This window comes from Leptonychotes weddellii, chromosome 8 (assembly GCF_054177405.1).
Source record: "Leptonychotes weddellii isolate Sample4059 chromosome 8, ASM5417740v2, whole genome shotgun sequence".
NCBI lineage: Eukaryota > Metazoa > Chordata > Mammalia > Carnivora > Phocidae > Leptonychotes > Leptonychotes weddellii.
The window spans coordinates 62,247,896-62,267,130 of NC_138376.1; the positions used below are offsets into that span (position 1 = coordinate 62,247,896).

General features: G+C 38.5%; 1 protein-coding gene across 5 annotated transcripts in view; it reads left to right on the forward strand.

Annotated features, from left to right (window-relative positions):
* CYB5R4 (cytochrome b5 reductase 4) overlaps window positions 1–19,235 on the forward strand; it is an 84,620-nt gene that overhangs the window by 7,707 nt on the left and 57,678 nt on the right. For all 5 annotated transcript variants that reach the window (XM_031028673.2, XM_006733798.3, XM_081828600.1 and 2 more), the window contains one exon: window positions 17,889–17,989. In XM_031028673.2, coding sequence (XP_030884533.1) covers window positions 17,889–17,989 — 101 coding nt within the window. The remainder of the gene's footprint in view (window positions 1–17,888; window positions 17,990–19,235) is intronic.

The following is a 19,235-nucleotide window of genomic DNA, read 5'->3' on the forward strand; positions in this document are numbered from 1 at the left end:
GAGAGAGAGAGCATGAGAGGGGGGAGGGTCAGAGGGAGAAGCAGGCTCCCCGCTGAGCAGGGAGCCCGATGCGGGACTCGATCCCGGGACTCCAGGATCATGACCTGAGCCGAAGGCAGTCGCTTAACCAACTGAGCCACCCAGGCGCCCGGGGACAGGTTTTCATCAGAAAATAAGGAGGAGGTACATCAAAGTGGAGGGAAAAGCCTAACCTACAGATGCAGAAAGGCTTGAGAAACATTCTGTAACTTAGGTTAACTGTTGGACAGTTATAAAGAAGACTAGAAAGGTATGCTAGGTCAGATCGTAAAGGACCTTGAAAGCCAGGCTGAGAAATGTGTCCTTAATTTAGATGGCAGTATGAGCTCTAAGAGGTATATGAATGTGGGGACATTGTGATCAGAGTATGCCTTGGAAACATTAGTCTGGTGGTGGGTGTAGTGAATTAAATGGGACAAAAAACATTTAGCTCGTTACAGAAGTTCAGGTGGTATTAGGGGAACCAGGATGTTGACAAAGACAGTAGAAAGTAGAATGAATGTGAGACAAACAAATTAAACAGATTACTGGTAATTTCTGAGACAGTTATAATTTAAAGTAAGCGTGTGACTAAATGTTACTGTCTTTTTCTTATTGTTCTAATTTAAAATATAAATGATATCTTCTTAAAAGGGGAATGTATGCCAAATTTAGCTTTGAATGTCAGAGATAATGCTTGGGCCCAATTTTTAATCAAAGCTGTACCATAGGGAAATATGGTATCATGGTATCATTTTTCACCCCTTGATAAAATATTAAATTCTTCATTTGTCTAACAATTGCCCCATATTTAGATCTGTTCCAATTTCAGCTGATCAGGTTAAGGTAGACACAATTAGTTTTAGTATTTTTTTTTAAGAAATCTTAGAAAATATACCTTTGGTATGGGTTTTTACGGCTAATATTATGGGAATTATTTTCTTTTTTTGAGTATATATCAGTATTTATGCACATGTTCAGGTGTGTTGAGTCCAGTTACATTCCTAAAAATGATGGTATGAAAAGAACACTTGGCTGGCAGCAGTTCACTTAATCACCATTTTCTGTGAAGTATGTAATTACTGTAATGGAGTAGGAGGTAATTGGAACGTTGAAGGAACGGATAGGAGTGATAATGCTTTTTTAAAAATCTTGTTGAATTTACCATTAACGCAAACTTTTGTAGTTTTCTCCGTTATTGCTGTTTCTTGAGAACTAAAGGTGATTTACAAACATATGAAACTTTGAGCAAACATCTGAATCACTCATCTGTGAAAGCTCCGTAGAGCCTAGATCAGACTTTGTTTCCCCTGTGGTATGTTTTATTGTAGGATGTAGTCAGTGTGGGTAATGATATATTAAGTCATGAAATCATTTTTTGGCATGAAATCATTTTTTGGTTTACAGCCTTTGATCTCAGTGAGAGTGAGGGTGAGTGTATACTCAGTAACACTCATTTGAATGAATGGTATTTAGAAAAAGTTGATTACCAGTAGACTGGCTGCTCTGTTAAAAAAATTGATGGGATTTGGGGCACCTGGGTGGCTCAGTCAGTTACGAGTCTGAGTCTTGGTTTTGGTTCAGGTCATGATCGCAGGGTCCTGAGATTAAGACCCTGGGTTGGGCTCTCTGCTCAGCGGGAAGTCTGAGCATGTGCCCTCTCTCTCTCAAATAAATAAATAAATAAATAAATAAATAAAATTTTAAAAATTTATCACATTAAGTTGCTCATAAGGGATTTAATGGATTTCATTTATAACTTAGAAATAAACATGCTTTGATTTCTCCTAATGCTGATTATCTTACACTAGTAAATTGAAGAGGCCTGCTTGAGATCACTGTAAAAGTGACTTCAAATGGGTCCGTACCTTTTGTGTTTCATTAGTATTTAGAATATCTTGGGGCACCTGGGTGGCTCAGTCGGTTGAGTGTCCAGCTCTTGATTTCAGCTCAGGTCATGATCTCGGGATCCTGGGATGGAGCCCTGCCTCTGCTCCGTGCTGGGTGTGGAACCTGCTTGGGGTTCTCTCCCTCCCTTCCCCTCTGCCCCTCCCCACCATGCACTCTCTCTCTTTCTCTTTTAAAAAAATAAAAGAGGGGAACCTGGGTGGCTTAGTCAGTTAAGCATCTGCCTTCAGCTCAGGTCATGATCCCAGGGTCCTGGGATCGAGCCCCACATCGAGCTCTCTGCTCAGCAAGGAGCCCGCTTCTCCCTCTCCCTCTGCCCCTCCCCCCACTCGTGTTCTCTCTCACTCGCTCTGCTCTCTGTCTCAAAAAATAAAAAAATCTTAAAAAAAAAAGAAAATCTTGGTAAATTGAGTCTGAGAAGTAGTATTTAGTCCTATTATATTTCTAGTCCAGCTTCCTAGATTTCTAGATATATTTACAGTAAACGTTTTTTAAATTTTACTTTGTAGGATGGTAGTGTAAATTTTTGTGCATACAGTCAATCCTCATTATTCGTGAATTGCAAATTTGCAAATTTGCCTACTCACTAAAATTGCTTTATAACCCCAGAAATCAATACTCAACAGTGCTTTCATAGTCCTTTGCAGACATGAGCAGCGCAGGGAAGAATGTGTTTGGCCCAAGCACACATTCCTACTTGAGGTTAACAAGGCGATGCTCTGCCTTCCGATTTCTGCTCTCATACATGTAAAGATGTGTCTTTCTTGAGGTCTTTTTAGTGCCATGTTTTTCATATTTTGTGCTTTTTGTTGGTGTTTTGGTTTAAAGTGGCCCCCAAGCATAGTGCTGAAGGCTATGATGTGCCTCACAGAGAAAATATGTATGTTAGATAAGCTTTGTTCCGGCATGAGTTCAGTGCTGTTGGCTGTGAATTAAATGCTCATGAAGCAGCAATACATATTGACTAAGGTGTCTTTAAACAGAAATACACCTTAAGCACCATGGTTATGTATTATTTGACAAAAATGTGACCAGAGGCTTACAGGAACCTAACGCTGCCTTTTCCCCAAGGAGCAATGGTTCAGTATTTGCTAATTCAGTGTTCACAGTGACTTTGGAGAACATAACTGCTGGGAGAAAAGAGAATCGACTAGGCTGTTTTTTATTTATACTCCAGAAATAAAGTAAGTTTTATACTTTTTGGGTTAGATTCAAGTCCACCAAGAACAGAGCTGATTTTTCCAACAGTAAGCTCTTTTCTTTAGGTCCCCTTAGCTCCTTGCTTCACTTTTATTTTGAGAAACTGAGATATTATTTGTCTCTAGCAGAGAAACTTTTTTCTTCTAAGAACAGCTTTTCAAATTTGGGACTAACTTTTTAATTTATAATGAAATGTATTGTCATAGCTGTACAGGGTGTATCTGAACAATAATGTACTATTATTACAGGTAGCTCAGCTCTTCTGTACACAGTCCACTTTGTGTATGGTCCTCATTACTTCTCGGCAGCAGATTTCCGAACACCTCTCTTCTGCTATTGCTTGCTTGCTTAGGAAATACAAATCAACATTTTTTTACAGCTACATTTCCCCTTACTCACTCATTTCTAATCTGATCTGTAGGTTTTCACATTGCCTGTTCTCCACTCTGAAATGCAGATAATCTCATCCTTGTCGATTTTATTCATTCTATCCTGCTGACATCCAAGACAATTTGCTTTTACTGTCATTATCTCCTAAATTGTCAATCTTTTCCTTGCTTTTGTTTTTGTTTTTAAGTTTTCTTCTTTCTGTCCCTCCCTCTCATCCACTAAAAATTCGGTAGAGAAAGAGAACGGGTGGTTTTGGGGCCTCATCTGACCCACAGGGGTTTTGTTTGGTTGACACAGCATTTTACAAACTTCAGCCAATGTTTTGAAATTTTTTTCTTTGTGGGAATGTTTTTGATAATAAATTTAATTTTAAAAAAAGATATAGGTTATTCAAATTTTCTTTTGTTCTTATGCCAATTTTTGCAAGTTATGTTTTCTCAGTGAATTTGTTCATTTTAATCTCATTTATTGACCATATTGATATAAAGTTGTTTACAACATTCCCTTATTACATCTTTAGTGTCTTTAGTTCTATAGTGATATACCCTCTTGCAGGTCCAGATACTGCTAATTTTTGGCTTCTTTTTTTTTTCTTGATCAGTCTTACTAGAAGTTTATCAATTTTATTAACTTTTGTTTTTGATTTTTGTTGCTTGTCCATTTTCTCTTTCATTAATTTCTACTCCTATCATAGTTAGGAAGGTGACTATTTTAAGACTCTTTTTCCTGCAGTATTGGCATCAATATATTTATGGCGATAATTTGTAGTTACTCTTGTTATATTCTTGAATTACCCCATTCTAAGCTTTTAAGCTTAAACTATTACAGTATACTTTCTCCTGTTTTATTATATTCAACTCTGGATTGAATCCTGGTTTAGCATTTGTGTGTTATTCATTTTGAGTGCCATATGTAAATTAATTCATTAAGAAATTACCATGGGGTGCCTATTACTTGTAGTTCTTTTTTATGTTAATTAACAATCATATAGGATATTCTTCTGGGACAGTTTTTATTTCTAGTAATTTAATGAAACATAGCTTTTGCTTTTTTTGTTACCCGTGTGTAGTTGTCATTCATAAAAAATAGAGAAGATAGTTTTGAACTTTTCCTCTATCTTGGTTCACTCATTTAATCAATATTTCTTATCATGTTCTCTCCCAGGTTCTGGGGATAACATGGAAATATAAAACAGAGATGGCTTTTGATTTTAGGGAATTTACAATGCAGTGGGGAGCACAAAGCATTAATCAGGTCTGACAAGTATTGTGAAGGAGAGGTACGCTGTGCTGAGTGAGGACTACAGAGATGGAGCTGAGATCTGAAAGCTAAACGAGAGTTAACTAGGCGAAGAGGAATGGGAATGGCACTCTAGGCTCTGGGAAGAAGCATGTGCAGAGGCTGGGTGGTGTGATTGTGTGAGAGAGAGATCACGTGCACATGTGGAGGTGTTCACCATCAGTAGAAGGTGCTTAAAGTTAGTGATTTCTGTTTTCTTTCTTCTCTCCTCTTGTATTAGAAAGACATTTTTTTTTTTTCTTAAGATTTTATTTATTTATTTGAGAGAGAATGAGAGCATGAGCAGGGTTAGGGGCAGAGCGAGAAGCAGACTCCCCGCTGAGCAGGGAGCCTGATGCGGGACTTGATCCCAGGACCTGAGCCAAAGGCAGATGCTTAACCCTCTGAGCCACCCAGACACCCAAGACACACTCTTTTCAAAGATTACTCTTTCTAAGATATTTTCTTAACTAGGGCTCATCTCTGTGTGCTCTTACCAGTCCTCTCCAGCCTCCTCATGACCTTGGGCAGTTGCCCATCCAGCACTATTTAACACCCTTCAGTTCTTTGCTTTCTTTCTGCCAACAGTTTCTTCCTTTAATCTCCCCATGACTTTGGCCCTCTTGGACTGTGTTTCTTCCCCTGGGCTTTCTTCCTTAGCACTTGGTGTTGGACTTCTGTTAGAACAGCTATAACATTTTTTGGCCATTTTTAATATTTTTCCTATTTAAATTGAGTTTGGGGATACTAACCCTACCCCTAGCTTCCAGCACAGGGCGTGGCTCCTGGTTAGTGTTCAGTAAATGTACCTCGAATCATTTGTATATTTTGATATGTGTAGGAGTTTTAAACCATGGTATTGTTTTATTATTTCACAGAATAGTAACCAGTTGAGGAACTTGATATTTGATGTTTCCAGATTATTGGCCCCTGGAGTTCCTTAATCAGTTTGAAACTTTGTTATTTCTGGATAGTTTTCTTATATAGATTCATGGTCCATTATTGAGTTTTGAGCCCCACTTTAAAATGTATTAGTATTTCCATTAAATTCCTTTTTATAGTTTGTTTCTGTGATGATATTTCCTCTCTGTTAAATGTCATCCACATTTTCTGCTAGATTTTTTAAAGATATTAATTATAGGGGTGCCTGGGTGGCTCAGTCGTTAAGCGTCTGCATTTGGCTCAGGTCGTGATTTCAGGGTCCTGGGGATCGAGCCCCGTGTCGGGCTCCCTGCTCCACAAGAAGCCTGCTTCTCCCTCTCCCACTCCCCCTGCTTGTGTTCCCTCTCTCGCTGTCTCTCTCTCTGTCAAATAAATAAATAAAAATCTATAAAAAAAAGATATTATAGTTATTTTAGTATCCCTGTATAATAGTTCTGACATATGCACCATCTTCAAGTCTGGTTGTTATTTTTTATTGTTTTTCTCTCTTGACAATGGTTTTTTTGTCTTTTTTTTTTTTCAGTGTGACTTGTAATGTTTGATTGAATGTCACATATTGCATAAGGTGCACAGTAAAACCTGAGGTATTTACACTTAGAAATGAGTACACTTTTTCTGGCAGACAATTAGATTGAGTCAGTCTGGGTAGTAGTTGAGCTGGTTTTGGGGTGTATTTTTTTTTTTTTAAGATTTTATTTATTTGAGAGAGAGAATGAGACAGAGAGAGAGAGCATGAGATGGGGGAGGATCAGAGGGAGAAGCAGACTCCCTGCCAAACAGGGAGCCCGATGCGGGACTCGATCCCGGGACTCCAGGATCATGACCTGAGCCGAAGGCAGTCGCTTAACCAACTGAGCCACCCAGGCGCCCTGGTTTTGGGGTGTATTGTTGCTATTGTTACCATCAGTATACCGCAGACGTCAAACTCCTCCCACAGTGGGTTGCTGCTAACTTGTTTGTGTGGCTCCCGCAGCAGTAGAGGATTTTCTCCTTGTTCCTATTGCACTCTTAGCTGACAGCTTGACTTACATAGCTGTGTAGAGTCTCCTTCCATGCTCCCAGCTGCTCTTGCTGGTTACTTGGTGCAAGACTTGTGGTGGAGGCAGAAGGGGTTTTGCAATTTTCCTGTTTGAGCCTCAGTCTCAGGGGGCTCCTGTGAACTTGAGCCCCAGAGGCTGAACTTTTTCAGTGCTTGTGTCACTTCCCTAGTGGAAATTATCTTCTGCCTCATCCTCAGTGCAAAATCTAGAATGCCGGCAGGTTTTTTGTCTCTCCCCAACCTCCTCCCCTCCTGACAGTGGAGCTTTGCCTTGCCCTGCTTCTCTTCCAGCACTAGAAGAGCTCTATTTTGTATCAACACAGAGTGTGGGCATGAGTGGGCTTTCTGTCCCTCCCCCAGTGTTGATCTTGCATTTGCCTGATGTCAGACCGGAGTGAAGGAGGATGTGTGTTTCCTTCCCTTTCCAGCAGCAGCTAACTTCTACCTGGTATCAATGCCGGAACTCAAGAATGAGAGGCTTTACTGTACCTTCCCAAGCAAATGGACAACTTTTGCTGCATGTGAGGGTTCAGTCTGAAGCACGGATGAATTTCTTGCTTCTGCCCCACCAGTAGCTGATAATCACCTTGTGTTTGGGCAGTCTGAAAGTGTGCATAGACTTCTTGGTACTCCTGCTTTACTTTACTCCTGCTCATATCTTGGAGCAGGCATTACACACCAGTATCAGCAATATTACTTTCTCAGCTCTGCCCTGCTTGTACTTCTCATGAGCATCTCTTGAGGTGGGAAACTGTGAAAAAGCAATTTGTGAGTGGGTACAGAATCCTGTGTCGGAGGCCTTCAGGGTTCTAAATTGGCATGCGTGCACATTTGGCCCTTAAAGAGTGTTAAAACTTCAGTTCTTTTATAGCAATGTCTCTTCTTCCCGTGCTCTATCAAAGATGAAACAATTCATGAGTCTCACCTCCTCAGAGGGGCTTATCATTCTGGAGTTTAGATTATTGGTTGCCTTATGACCTCACTTTCCAGATGGGCTCAAAAACTTATGGTTTTTATGGATTGTCTGGCTTTTTCTTTTTTTTTGTTTTATTTTTAAAACATTTATTTGAGAGAGAGAAAGAGAGCACAACCAGGGAGAGGGACAGAGGGAGAGGGACAAGCAGACTCCCTGCTGACCGCAGAGCCCGATGTGGGGCTCGAGGTGGGGCCCATCGCAGGACCCTAAGATCATGACCTGAGCCAAAGTTAGACACTTAACCAGCTGAGTCACCCAGGCGCCCCTGGCTTTTTCTTTTTGTTAAGGGTAGGAACAAATATTTTTTATGGTTTTCTACTTCTGAAGTTCATTATTTTATCTTGGAGCTAATCTTTGCAGCTGACTTATTTTGGAAAATAAGAAATAATCCAAAGCACAAGGACATACTTGCTCCCCCCTCCCGCAAGTAATTAATAGCAAGGCAGTCAAGTGCTGGTTGGTAGCTGTCACTGGTAGACCTAAGGCATAGGTAGACAGAGGGAAATGATCCCATGGAATAGGGATAACTAATCTTTTAGAGAGAGGGTTTCTTGCTTAATATTGATATAAATTGTAAATCCACTTTAACTATATAGTAAATGTGGCTGTTGCTAATGATGTTTTGTTATTGTTCTCCCTAGGAGAGGTTTGTGATTTTTTTTCAAAATATTTAGAGTGTAACTGATTCCTCAGGCTGTTGGTTAATTTTTAATGCTTTTACTGATCAATTTCCTTTTAAATCAATTTCCTAGTTAAATGTCAGGGCTGTTTTTCCTAATACTAATGTCACATAAGATGATCTTTGATAATTATGCCCTGTTGATGTTCTGAAGTGCACAGAGGCCTTTATCACATCCTATTTAAATTTTCCCATGCAAACTGAGGCATTCAGTTCAGATTGTCTTGGCTCTTTTGTAAATTGGACTCACTGAGGTAGTTTGAGGAGTTAGAGGTAGTTTGGTGGAGTTAGAAGCTCCAAGTTGTATTCACGACAGTTGTTACCTCGCTCTTTTCTAGTTTCTCTGAGGCAGTGCTGGTCTCATTTTTCATCTTTTTCTTTTTAAAATTGTGCACCAGAGGTTGGCAATTTAAGTTGCTTAGATACTAATCTTAATTTTAGAGGCTTTCTTCAAATGTCTGTCCTTTTATTTTGAGAGTGATGGACCAGAGAGCTAAATGGAAGCTCCGTGTGTGGGCAAAACTCTTTTATGCATTGGTTTGACTGCGCTGGCAGGTGTCCCCAGCCGACTGTATGCAAGTCTTTTGGGCTGGAATCCTCCCCATCATCTGCAAATAAGTGTTCTGAGGGTTATTTAGGAAATGGGAGCTGCTGGGATGGTGGTGGTAGGAGGTGGATCTTAATGTTTTGACATGTAAGCTTTTGCTTCTGGATTTTAGTTCAAGCCTCTCCCCACTCCCAAGTGTTTCCTTTGGTATAATGTTTCTCTGGTTCATCCTCTCTGGAGAATAAGCCTGCACTTCTTGCAGGATTGGGAAGGGGCTGGTTGTTTGGTAGTGTAGGATGGGGGAGGGGATTTAAGGCTCATATTGCTGCTTCAATTGAATTCAAGATCTTCCTGCCCCCTAACTTCAGAACTACCTGGAATCTCTGATTCTTACACTTTTGGCTGGGTGGGGGTGAAGGGGATGGGTTCTCTTGCACACACTGGGTTTTTATAGGTTCCCCTCCAGCTTTCACAGGGTCTATTTCACCTTTCTTCATTCTGCTAAGAATGTTCACTCATCCATTTGGCTTTCAGGCTTCCAGAACTTTATTGCTGTCGTCTCTTCTGATTTCTGTGTCTTTTTGGTTTTATGTGTTATTTATCTTTTACAGTCATTTTAGAAACTTTTCAGGAGTATAAGAGACGAATGCTTTTAATCCTGAAATCCTAAGGTACTCTACTGTCCAGCACTTAGTTGGGTATAGGATTAACTCAAGTAAACTGGTTAAAGTTAGGTATATATACTAGATATCCCTAGAACAATTACTTTAAAAATAATGCGAGGAGGTATAGCTAAAAAGTCAATAGATAAAATGAAATTCTAAAAATGTTTTGTTAACCCAAAAGAAGGCAGGGAGAGAGGAATAGAGAGACACAGATAGAAAACTTGGAAGAAGAAAAAGAAAATTTGAGGGTAAGGATGAAGACTAGATAAAATGGTAGCTCTAAATTCAGTCACATCAATAATAAAGTGTAAATGGACCAGTCATTTGAATTGAAAGATACAGATTGTGTGATTGTGCATCAGGACCTAACTACATGATGGTTATAAGGAAGAGATACACTGTATTTATTTGGTTTTGTTTGTTTATTTTGCAGTGTTTTATATAATTATTTGTCTTTGGTTTTACATTTCCAGTCAAAACATTGGTTTCCAAAGTTACTTAGGTCAATTCCTTTTCTTTGTTTCTTTTTTTTAAAATTGAAGTATAATTACATACAGTGGTATATTAGTTTCAGATGTATAATATAATGATTCAGCAATTCTATACATTACTCATTGCTCAACACTGTATGTGTACTCTTTTTTTTTTTAATATTATTTATTTATTTATTTGAGAGAATGAGAGAGAGAGAGAGCATGAGAGGGGGGAGGGTCAGAGGGAGAAGCAGACTCCCTGCCGAGCAGGGAGTCCGATGTGGGACTCGATCCCGGGACTCCAGGATCATGACCTGAGCCGAAGGCAGTCGCCCAACCAACTGAGCCACCCAGGCACCCACTGTATGTGTACTCTTAATCCCCTTTATCTAATTCACCCATCCCCCAATCCACTTCCTCTCTGGCAACCACCAATTTATTCTCTGTATTTAAGAGTCAGGGTTGTTTTGTGGTTTGTTTTTTTTTTTTGCCTCTTTTTTTTGTTTGTTCATTTGTTTTGTTTCTTAAATTCCACATATGAGTGAAATCATATGGTATTTGTCTGATTTATTTCACTTAGCATAATACCCTCTAGGTTCATCCATGTTTTTGCAAATGGCAAGATCTCATTCTTTTTTTTGTGGCTGACTAATATGCCAATATGTATATATACCACATCTTTATCCATTCATTAGTCGATTGACACTTGGGTTGCTTCCATATCTTGGCTATTGTAAATAATGCTGTAATAAAGGTAGGGGTGCACATATCTTTTCAAATTAGTGTTTTTGTTTTCTTTGGGTAGATACCCAGTAGTGGAATTACTGGATTATATGGTATTTCTACTTTTAATTTTTTTTGAGGAACCTTCCTACTGTTTTCCAGAGTGGCTACACCAATTTGTATTCCCACCAACAGTGCATGAGGGTTCCTTTTTTTCCACATCCTTGCCAACACTTGTTATTTCTTGTGTTTTTGATTTTAGCCATTCTGACAGGTGTGAGATGATTTCTTATTGTAGTTTTGATTTGATATTTGCATTTTTCTGATGACGAGTGATGTTGAGCATGTTTTCATGTGTCTGTTGGCCATTTGTATGTCTTTGTAGAAATGTCTATTTAGGTGCTTTGTAGAAGGGATACACTTTAAATATAAATACACAGATAGGATGAAAGTATATGTGTAAGAAAATGTATACTATCTAGACAGTAAGTATAACAAGGTTGGCCTGTATTAATATTAGATAAAGTATATTACCAAAGACAAAGAATCTTACTAGAGATAAAGACATTTCGTAATGTTAAAAGAGTCAGTTCGTTATGAAGACTGTTTATGCTTTATAACAAAGCTTCAAAATACATGAAGCAAACGTTGATAGTATTGAAAGGTAGAATTAAAATCCACAGTTATTGTTGCATGTTTTAACACCCTGTCTCAGCAGTTGATAGAAGTAGATAAATATCAGTAGACTTAAAATTAATGTGCTATTTCTTTACTGAACACAAGATGGCAAAGTGGTCACAGTCCTTGCAAAAATGGACCTGTACATTTGAATACAGTGAAATATGCTATGATTTTATTGTGTGTACACACCTTTTTTCCTTCACTGATTTTAAAGCCAACAAAATGAACAGTAGTGAATAGTGAAATAAATAGGAATACTACAATGTAGTTGCATAATACTTGACGTGTACATGATAGGCATTAAATAAATTTTTGTTGAGTGAATATAATGTGGGGCTTTAGAGTTAAATTTCTGTTTGAATTTTAAACAAAAATTAATTTTGAATCTGATTATAAAAATTGTATAAAACTACAAAAATTTGAGTACAAAAAATACTTATAGCAATAGTTGTCAAACTTTTTTGGCTTTAAGATCTCTTTACTCTTGTAAAAATTATTGTTGACCCCCAAGGAGCTTTTGTTTATGATGGTTTTATCTATTGATGTTTTTGCCTTTCAGAAATAAAAGTTATGAAATTTGAAGAGGCAGCTCTTTCTGCCCACAGGTCCTGTCACTGTGCTTTAATAAAACCAAGATTTTATTTATTTATTTATTTGAGAGTGAGAGAGAGAGCGCACGAGCATGTGAGTAGGAGGAGGGAAAAGATCCCAAGCCAACTCCATGCTGAGTGTGGAGCCTGACTTGGGGCTCGATCTCATGACCCTGCAATCATGACCTGAGCTGAAATCAAGAGTATGATGTTCGGGGCCCCTGGGTGGCTCAGTTGTTAAGCGTCTGCCTTCGGCTCAGGTCATGATCCCAGGGTCCTGGGATCGAGCCCCGCATCGGGCTCCCTGCTCTGCAGGAAGCCTGCTTCTCCCTCTCCCACTCCCCCTGCTTGTGTTCCCTCTCTTGCTGTGTCTCTCTGTCAAATAAAAATAAATAAAAAATCTTAAAAAAAAGAAAAAAAGAGTCTGATGTTCAACTGACTAAGCCACCCAGGTGCCCCAATAAAACCACCTTAAAAAAAAAAAAAGACATTAAAGAATATTTTTAAATTAACTTTAAAATAAAAACAATAAACTCACCATATGTTATCATAAATAATAGATTTTTTTTATGAAAAATAACTGTATTTTCCAAAACAAAAAAATAGAGAAGTGGCATTGTTTTACATTTTGGCAAATATCTTTAAAGTGTGACTTCATAGGTGACAGTTGTATGCTTTTGTCACCTTCTGCACTTCATACACTTGTGGAAGAAAGATTTTTAAAAAGGCAGATGACATCTTGTTAGTATTACTACAAAAATGTTTTGGCCTTGGACCACCCACCAAAAGACTTTGAAGCTCCCTCAGGAAGCTCTGGATCATGCTTTGAGAATCTCTGACGTAAAATAGAACAAAGAAAATGACAAATTATCAATGCGTGTGTGGCCTCAAACCATGGGGATGCAGTTCACTCCTTATCAGTGGGCTGTTACAGTTCACATGTAGTTACTTAACCTGAAAAATTGTGGGAGCCTCATCTGGGAGATGGATTAATAGGTATAAATGTCACTTGAGGCTTACATTGTGGTGTCAGATACAGAGCTGGGGTTGAGAATGACTTGGAGCTTACTGCAATCCAGTTGTGAGTTCAGTTATCTGAGATAAGTGATTCAGGTTCTGTGGTTGGGAAAAGGCTTTTTCTGTCTGTGGGAAGTTGGAGTGGTGACTGAAAAAGAGTGCTCTGAAATTGGAAGCTTCCCACATTGCTGCTGGGAATAGAAAACATTCTGGCAGTTCCTCAAAAGGTTAAACATAAATTGTAGATGACCCAGCAGATTTACTTCTATGTATAGACTCGAAATAAATAAAAATATATGTCCACACAAAAATGTGTGCATGAATGTTCACAGCAGCATTATTCCTTTTTTTTTTAATTTAATTTTATTTATTTATTTATTTATTTATTTATTTATTTATTTGAGAGAGAGAGAATGAGAGAGAGCAAGCACATGAGAGGGGGGAGGGTCAGAGGGAGAAGCAGACTCCCTGCCGAGCAGGGAGCCCGATGCGGGACTCGATCCCGGGACTGCAGGATCATGACCTGAGCCGAAGGCGGTCGCCCAACCAACTGAGCCACCCAGGCGCCCAGCAGCATTATTCCTAATAACCCCAAAGTGGAAACAACTTAAATGTCAATAAACTGACGAACAGATAAACGTGTGCTCTATCCATACATGGAATATTATTCAGCCGTAAAAAGGAATGATGTATTGACACATGCTACAACATGGATGAACCTTGAACATATTATTCTCAGTGAAAGAAGGCAAATAAAAGACCCTATATCGTATGCTTCCATTTATATGAAATGCCCCAAATTTGCTAGTCTCAAGAGACAGAACATACATTCGTGGTAACTTAGGGCTGGCGAGGATGGTAGGAATGTTGCCTGAAGAAGGTTTTTGCATATTGTTAAATCATACCATCTGTCGTGTGGTCAGTGACCCCTATACAGGGACTCGTGTTCCTCACAATATCAACATCAAAAACTCAAAGGGGCTTTTTCCTTTTTAAAGAAGTAAGGCGTCTCCTTTTGTTTGTTTCTTTTTAACACTTTTTAAGATCAGATAATGCAACTAGTGTTAGTAGTGTCTCTTTTTAGCCTTGGCTTCTAGGGAATTCAGGATGACATTTAATGCTCAGTCATAGGAACATTGTTAGTTGGGTTAGGCGACTGGGATATTTTCTTTTGCACGTTTTGTTGTGGGTTTTTAAAATTTTTACACACAAATATTTTGTTGTAAGATGCCTTAGTCTTTAGCAGTAGCAGTTAGGGTTTAAATTACAATATAAAAAGTATATGTGAAAAACGAGGGGCAGCATTTACGAAGATGGAGAAGAGTTCTTTGTGTGTAAAATGGCAACATTAGTTTTTAGGTATAAAAATGATATTGATCCTTGAACTAAGTCTTTAAATAAGCAGTGAGCTCCTAGACACTGGTACTCTTCAAGCAGATGCTGGATGATGGTCTGTCTGTAGGTCTTAGAGAGGTAAGTCCTGTACTGGGTCAGAAATCAGACTAAAAATTGCCTTTAGAGTTCTCCCAGTCTTAAGACGCTATCATTCAGTGCTTGAATTGGCAGTATAAGTTTCTGATGATACAAAGCACTAAGTGGTAATTTTAAATTGAGTAATTTTTATTCTAAGAACTTATTTGAGAGCTCAGAGTTCCAGACATATAACATAAGAGATAATTTACTTTGGAAATACTAGAACAGGTACTACCAGTACATTACATAAAGAACTCAGTGTAGCTGTTGTTCTGAACGTGTGCTTTCAGTTGCACTGCAGCTCAGCTAGGATGAATTAGCTAAAATATGTACCCCTGAATATTGCTAGGGCATTTAAAAAGTGTTGTCTTTAAACATTAGAGTAGATATTCCTAATAAAACTGTTGTATTTTAATTTTAATAAGTTGTTCGTATTTATTTATTTTTTCAGTTACACTGAGATATAATTGACATATAACACTTTATAAGTTTAGAGTGTATAACGTTATGATTGGTATGTCTGTATATTGTAAAATTAACTTGCTCTTCTTAACAGTACTCAGTCAATCCTTGTATCTACTCCTGGTCAGAATTAAAAAAAATAAAATATCAGGATGGGTAGGTAAGATGGGTGGATGGATGGATGGATAGATAGAGTGATTGATCAGTAGATATTCTGCCTAACTGCCCCCTCTGCAACTGAAGGTGACCCATGTAAATGATCTAAAGCACCAGTTGGGCTGTGACCAGAGGATCTTGGTCACAGCAGTTTTGTGCCATTCAAGGTTGGTGTTTTATGAATCCCTTCCTGCCCATTTTTGTTCTTAATGTCATTATTAGGGTTTAGGTTTTACAGAATTCATTAATAGCCTAACATTAAGTTGAGATTATGTCTGTGGGTCCCTAAATACCATGTATTTATATTTAATGGGCAATCGGTTGTACAAATCTGTGATACTTGAGCAACTAGAGCTATAGGAAGAAGTTAATTGTGTCATTGCAAAATTTAGAAAGATGCGAGCAAAATTAGTTTCAAAAACCAGGTGGTAAGAATCCATGGGAGGCTCTAGGCTAGAGATTACTGTCTAAAAACCATGTATAGTACAAGTAGAAGACAATGCAGCATGAAAGAAAAGCATAAAGTTAGGTTCTTCGCATTTGTTTTCTTCTGCCACATTCAGGTTTTAGTTTTAGGAAATGCTTTTGAAAAGGGAAAAGGAAGGAGATAAGATAGAGGAAGAAAAAGAGAGAAGAAAGAGCCTTTGCACCAGAGGAAAAACATCAGTTGCTTTTTGGGAGCTGGGTTTATGTCTCATAATTAACAAGTTACTAACACTGCCAAGTGTGGTTGGATCTAACATTTCTTGGACTGCGACACTTACAGTCTCAATTCCTTACAGTGGGGGATTTTATAGGCATTCCTAGTTTTGTCCATTTGAAGAGCATGGAAGCTGTTCAGGTCTGGAGTGAGAATATGAGAGGATAAGGGTCAATCTAAAGGGTTGAGAGGTCGAAGAGAACACATGTGGGATGTTCTAGGCTTTATATGCTGATTATGGATAACTGGCAAAGCTCTCTGTTTATCTTTCTGCCAGTTGCTGAAATATGAAATTCTATCACAGAAGGTTCATGATTGTGTGTGGTAAGTTTCATGTTCTTGAGAAACTCCAGTTGAGATTTGGTGGCCAAGCAGGTTTGGAATTCCAAATAAGGCATTCTATCTTAAAAACAAAAACAAAACCCAAAAAAACAACCTATTGGGAATAATTCTGACCCTTAATCATTACCTCTGGCATTTGTGGTCTGTGGATTTTAAGCATTAAACAATAGGAAAAATTCCTTCCAAATTTGGTAGAGAAGGTGGATAGGGAAGAGAAAGGAGAGAACTCCACCAGTCGTTTTGGTTGGTTTTTTTTTTCCTCAGACTTACTTGGAGGACTGCTAAAAGAGATTTTGTGAATTTACTTCTTTTTGTTGCCTAAATTGCTTTTAAGCCATCTTCTAAAGAAATCTACCTGGTTGGTTAGTCTCTAAAATTACACTTGTGGAAAAACTATACAATACCTTTTTGGGCCTGAAATCCAATCTCTTCTTTCCTCCCAAGATTATCATATAGGATGAAAATTTTAAGTTACCTAAAGTTATTTAAATTCATGGAAGTCATAGCATAAGGAGAGAATAGTCAGGATATAAGAAAACCAGTTGATCTCATTGTACCTTGAGGCGTCTTCAGGGCTGGATTTGTCTATTGTCTAGTTTTCAAGTAAAGGATTAAAAAGCAATTCATTTCCTTGGGAAGGCTATTCATTGAGCAAATTTTCCTCCATTTGTTGTTCCCTATTCTTTTTTTTTTTTTTTTAAGATAAAGATAATATTTAAATGTATGAACAGATGAGATAAATGTTTGGAGAAGATAAAAGGATTATTAAGATCTCAGCAAGAATCTTTGTTCCTTGGACAACTGCAGAGAAGGATTGTGCTTGCTTTCTCAGGGCATGCCTCAGTGGCTCAGTCACCCTTGCTTGCCCAGCGGTCGCTGAGATGATCGGACACATGGGTGGCGGTTTGATTCTTTTTCATCAGATTTTCCTACCAGGGCAGTAGAGGGTGATGGAGTAGAGAGAGAGAACTTTTAAAAATCATGAACAGTGTTTCATTATTTGTGTTAGGAGGCAGTTCGCTCTAGGTTTTTCGGATATCTGCCCATCTTACAAACAGAAACGCTCACTGTCTTTGTTCTGGACAGTCTTGTCAGGGATGCTGGCATAGTAAACCACCTTGGGTAGTAGAACTCGAGACTCCCTCTGGAGTAAAGGACAGGCTTGCCTACTGTTTGGTATAATAAAGATGATGTCTCCCCCCAGAACAAAGGGCACCCACCCACTTCCTGCCCACTCTAAAAACTTCGGCTTGCCTAAACTCGGAGTTCTCCTCCTGTCATACAGCACAGTAGTGCACAGGTAGTATGTGGCCCTCTTCACATAGGTCTGTAGGAATCGGGGTTCAGGGAACTCACGCAAATGCTGATATTGTAGCTACTGCTAGTGATATGAGTACTAAATTATCCTTTGCGTCTGACGTTTTCTGCCCAGGACCCATGAAACTGGCGGGCTAACTTGTTTGCTTGTGAGTCTGATGAAATCTGAGAGCCTTGATGTACTTAATACTTTGAAATAATAATGATTTGTTAAATAGGAGGTATTTGAAAAGATTTATTGGAGCTTACATTTCTAGTTTGTACAACTTTTAAGAAGTTCATTTAGGATATTATTTGCCCTTGCTTTGATAGGGTTTGTTTATAATGTCAGCCCATATATGGAGTATCATCCTGGTGGAGAAGACGAACTAATGAGAGCAGCAGGATCCGATGGCACTGACCTCTTCGATCAGGTAAGGTGGTGAAGGTAATCATGAGTATTACAGTGGAAGAGTTCTCTTAGATTTAGCAGTGTGATAGTTGTAGTCAAAAAAGAAAATAGCTGTACAAATTTCACATGTGTTGGCTTGAATTTTGAAATGTAGGAAGATGCTCATAAGTAACAACTGTTTGTTTAATTTGCCTTTGAATTATTTTACTGTAATTTTAGAGCTGGTTTCAAATCTGTATCTGGGCATCTACTGTCAAGTGCTTGCTGTCTCCTCTGCTGACAGCTGTTTACTCGGTTTTGATTGATTCTGATGATGATGATGATGATTGGGTCATGGGAGGCAGTAACAATTAGAAGAAAGAACAAGACACTTAGCTTCTCTGTGCTTAGTTTTTTCTCGTTTGGGGAATGTTAAATAACCGGCCTGTCTTGCTATACTGAATCTGCATATCATGTAGAAAGTTAGATGATTAGTGAATAGAAAAATCTATTTTTCCTAGAGTGGTAGCAGAGATTTTATATGTATATTTCAAAAGATATTTAAATTAGTCATCTTTCCCCTTACATTTACTAAAAATAAACATTAGCTCTTGTACTACTTAAAAGTTACATAGAGTATGTTAACTGCTATCAATAGGCTGAACTGTTATTTTGAAACAACAATCTTGAGAAGAACAGAAATTTGCCTTTGTCTCACATATGCTTTATTTTGTATTTTAGTGATGATGATCCATGTTGTGGTACGGGGATTTTAATACCATTTGAGATAGTGGAATGAGATTGGGTTATTTTTAGAGTTGACTTTTTTTTTTCTTTAAGATTATTTATTAGAGAGAGCACGAGTGGGCAGAGGGGCAGAGGGAGAGAATCCTCAAGCAGACTCTCTGCTGAGCACGGAGCCCAACGTGCTCCATCTCATGACCTTGAGATCACGACCTGAGCTGAAACCAAGAGTCAGATGCTCAACCGACTGAGCCACCCAGGTGCCCCGAGTTGACTCCTGAACAAATATAATTTGATTTCTGTTCCTCCTACCTTCTCATCTATTTTAGGATTTATTTTTTGACCAGGTTGCCAGAAATACAGTTTGTTTTATATTTAAATGTACTGAGGTGCATCTGCTTAAATAGCAGAATCCCATTTGCTGTTCATGTTCTTCGTGGGTTGGAAGAAAGTCATGTTTGGCCATTGGTCATAATAGCATTCTCCTGGGGAGGTTCTTATTGCTGATTTAAGGCAAATTCCCATTGTCATTTGGTATTTGTTAT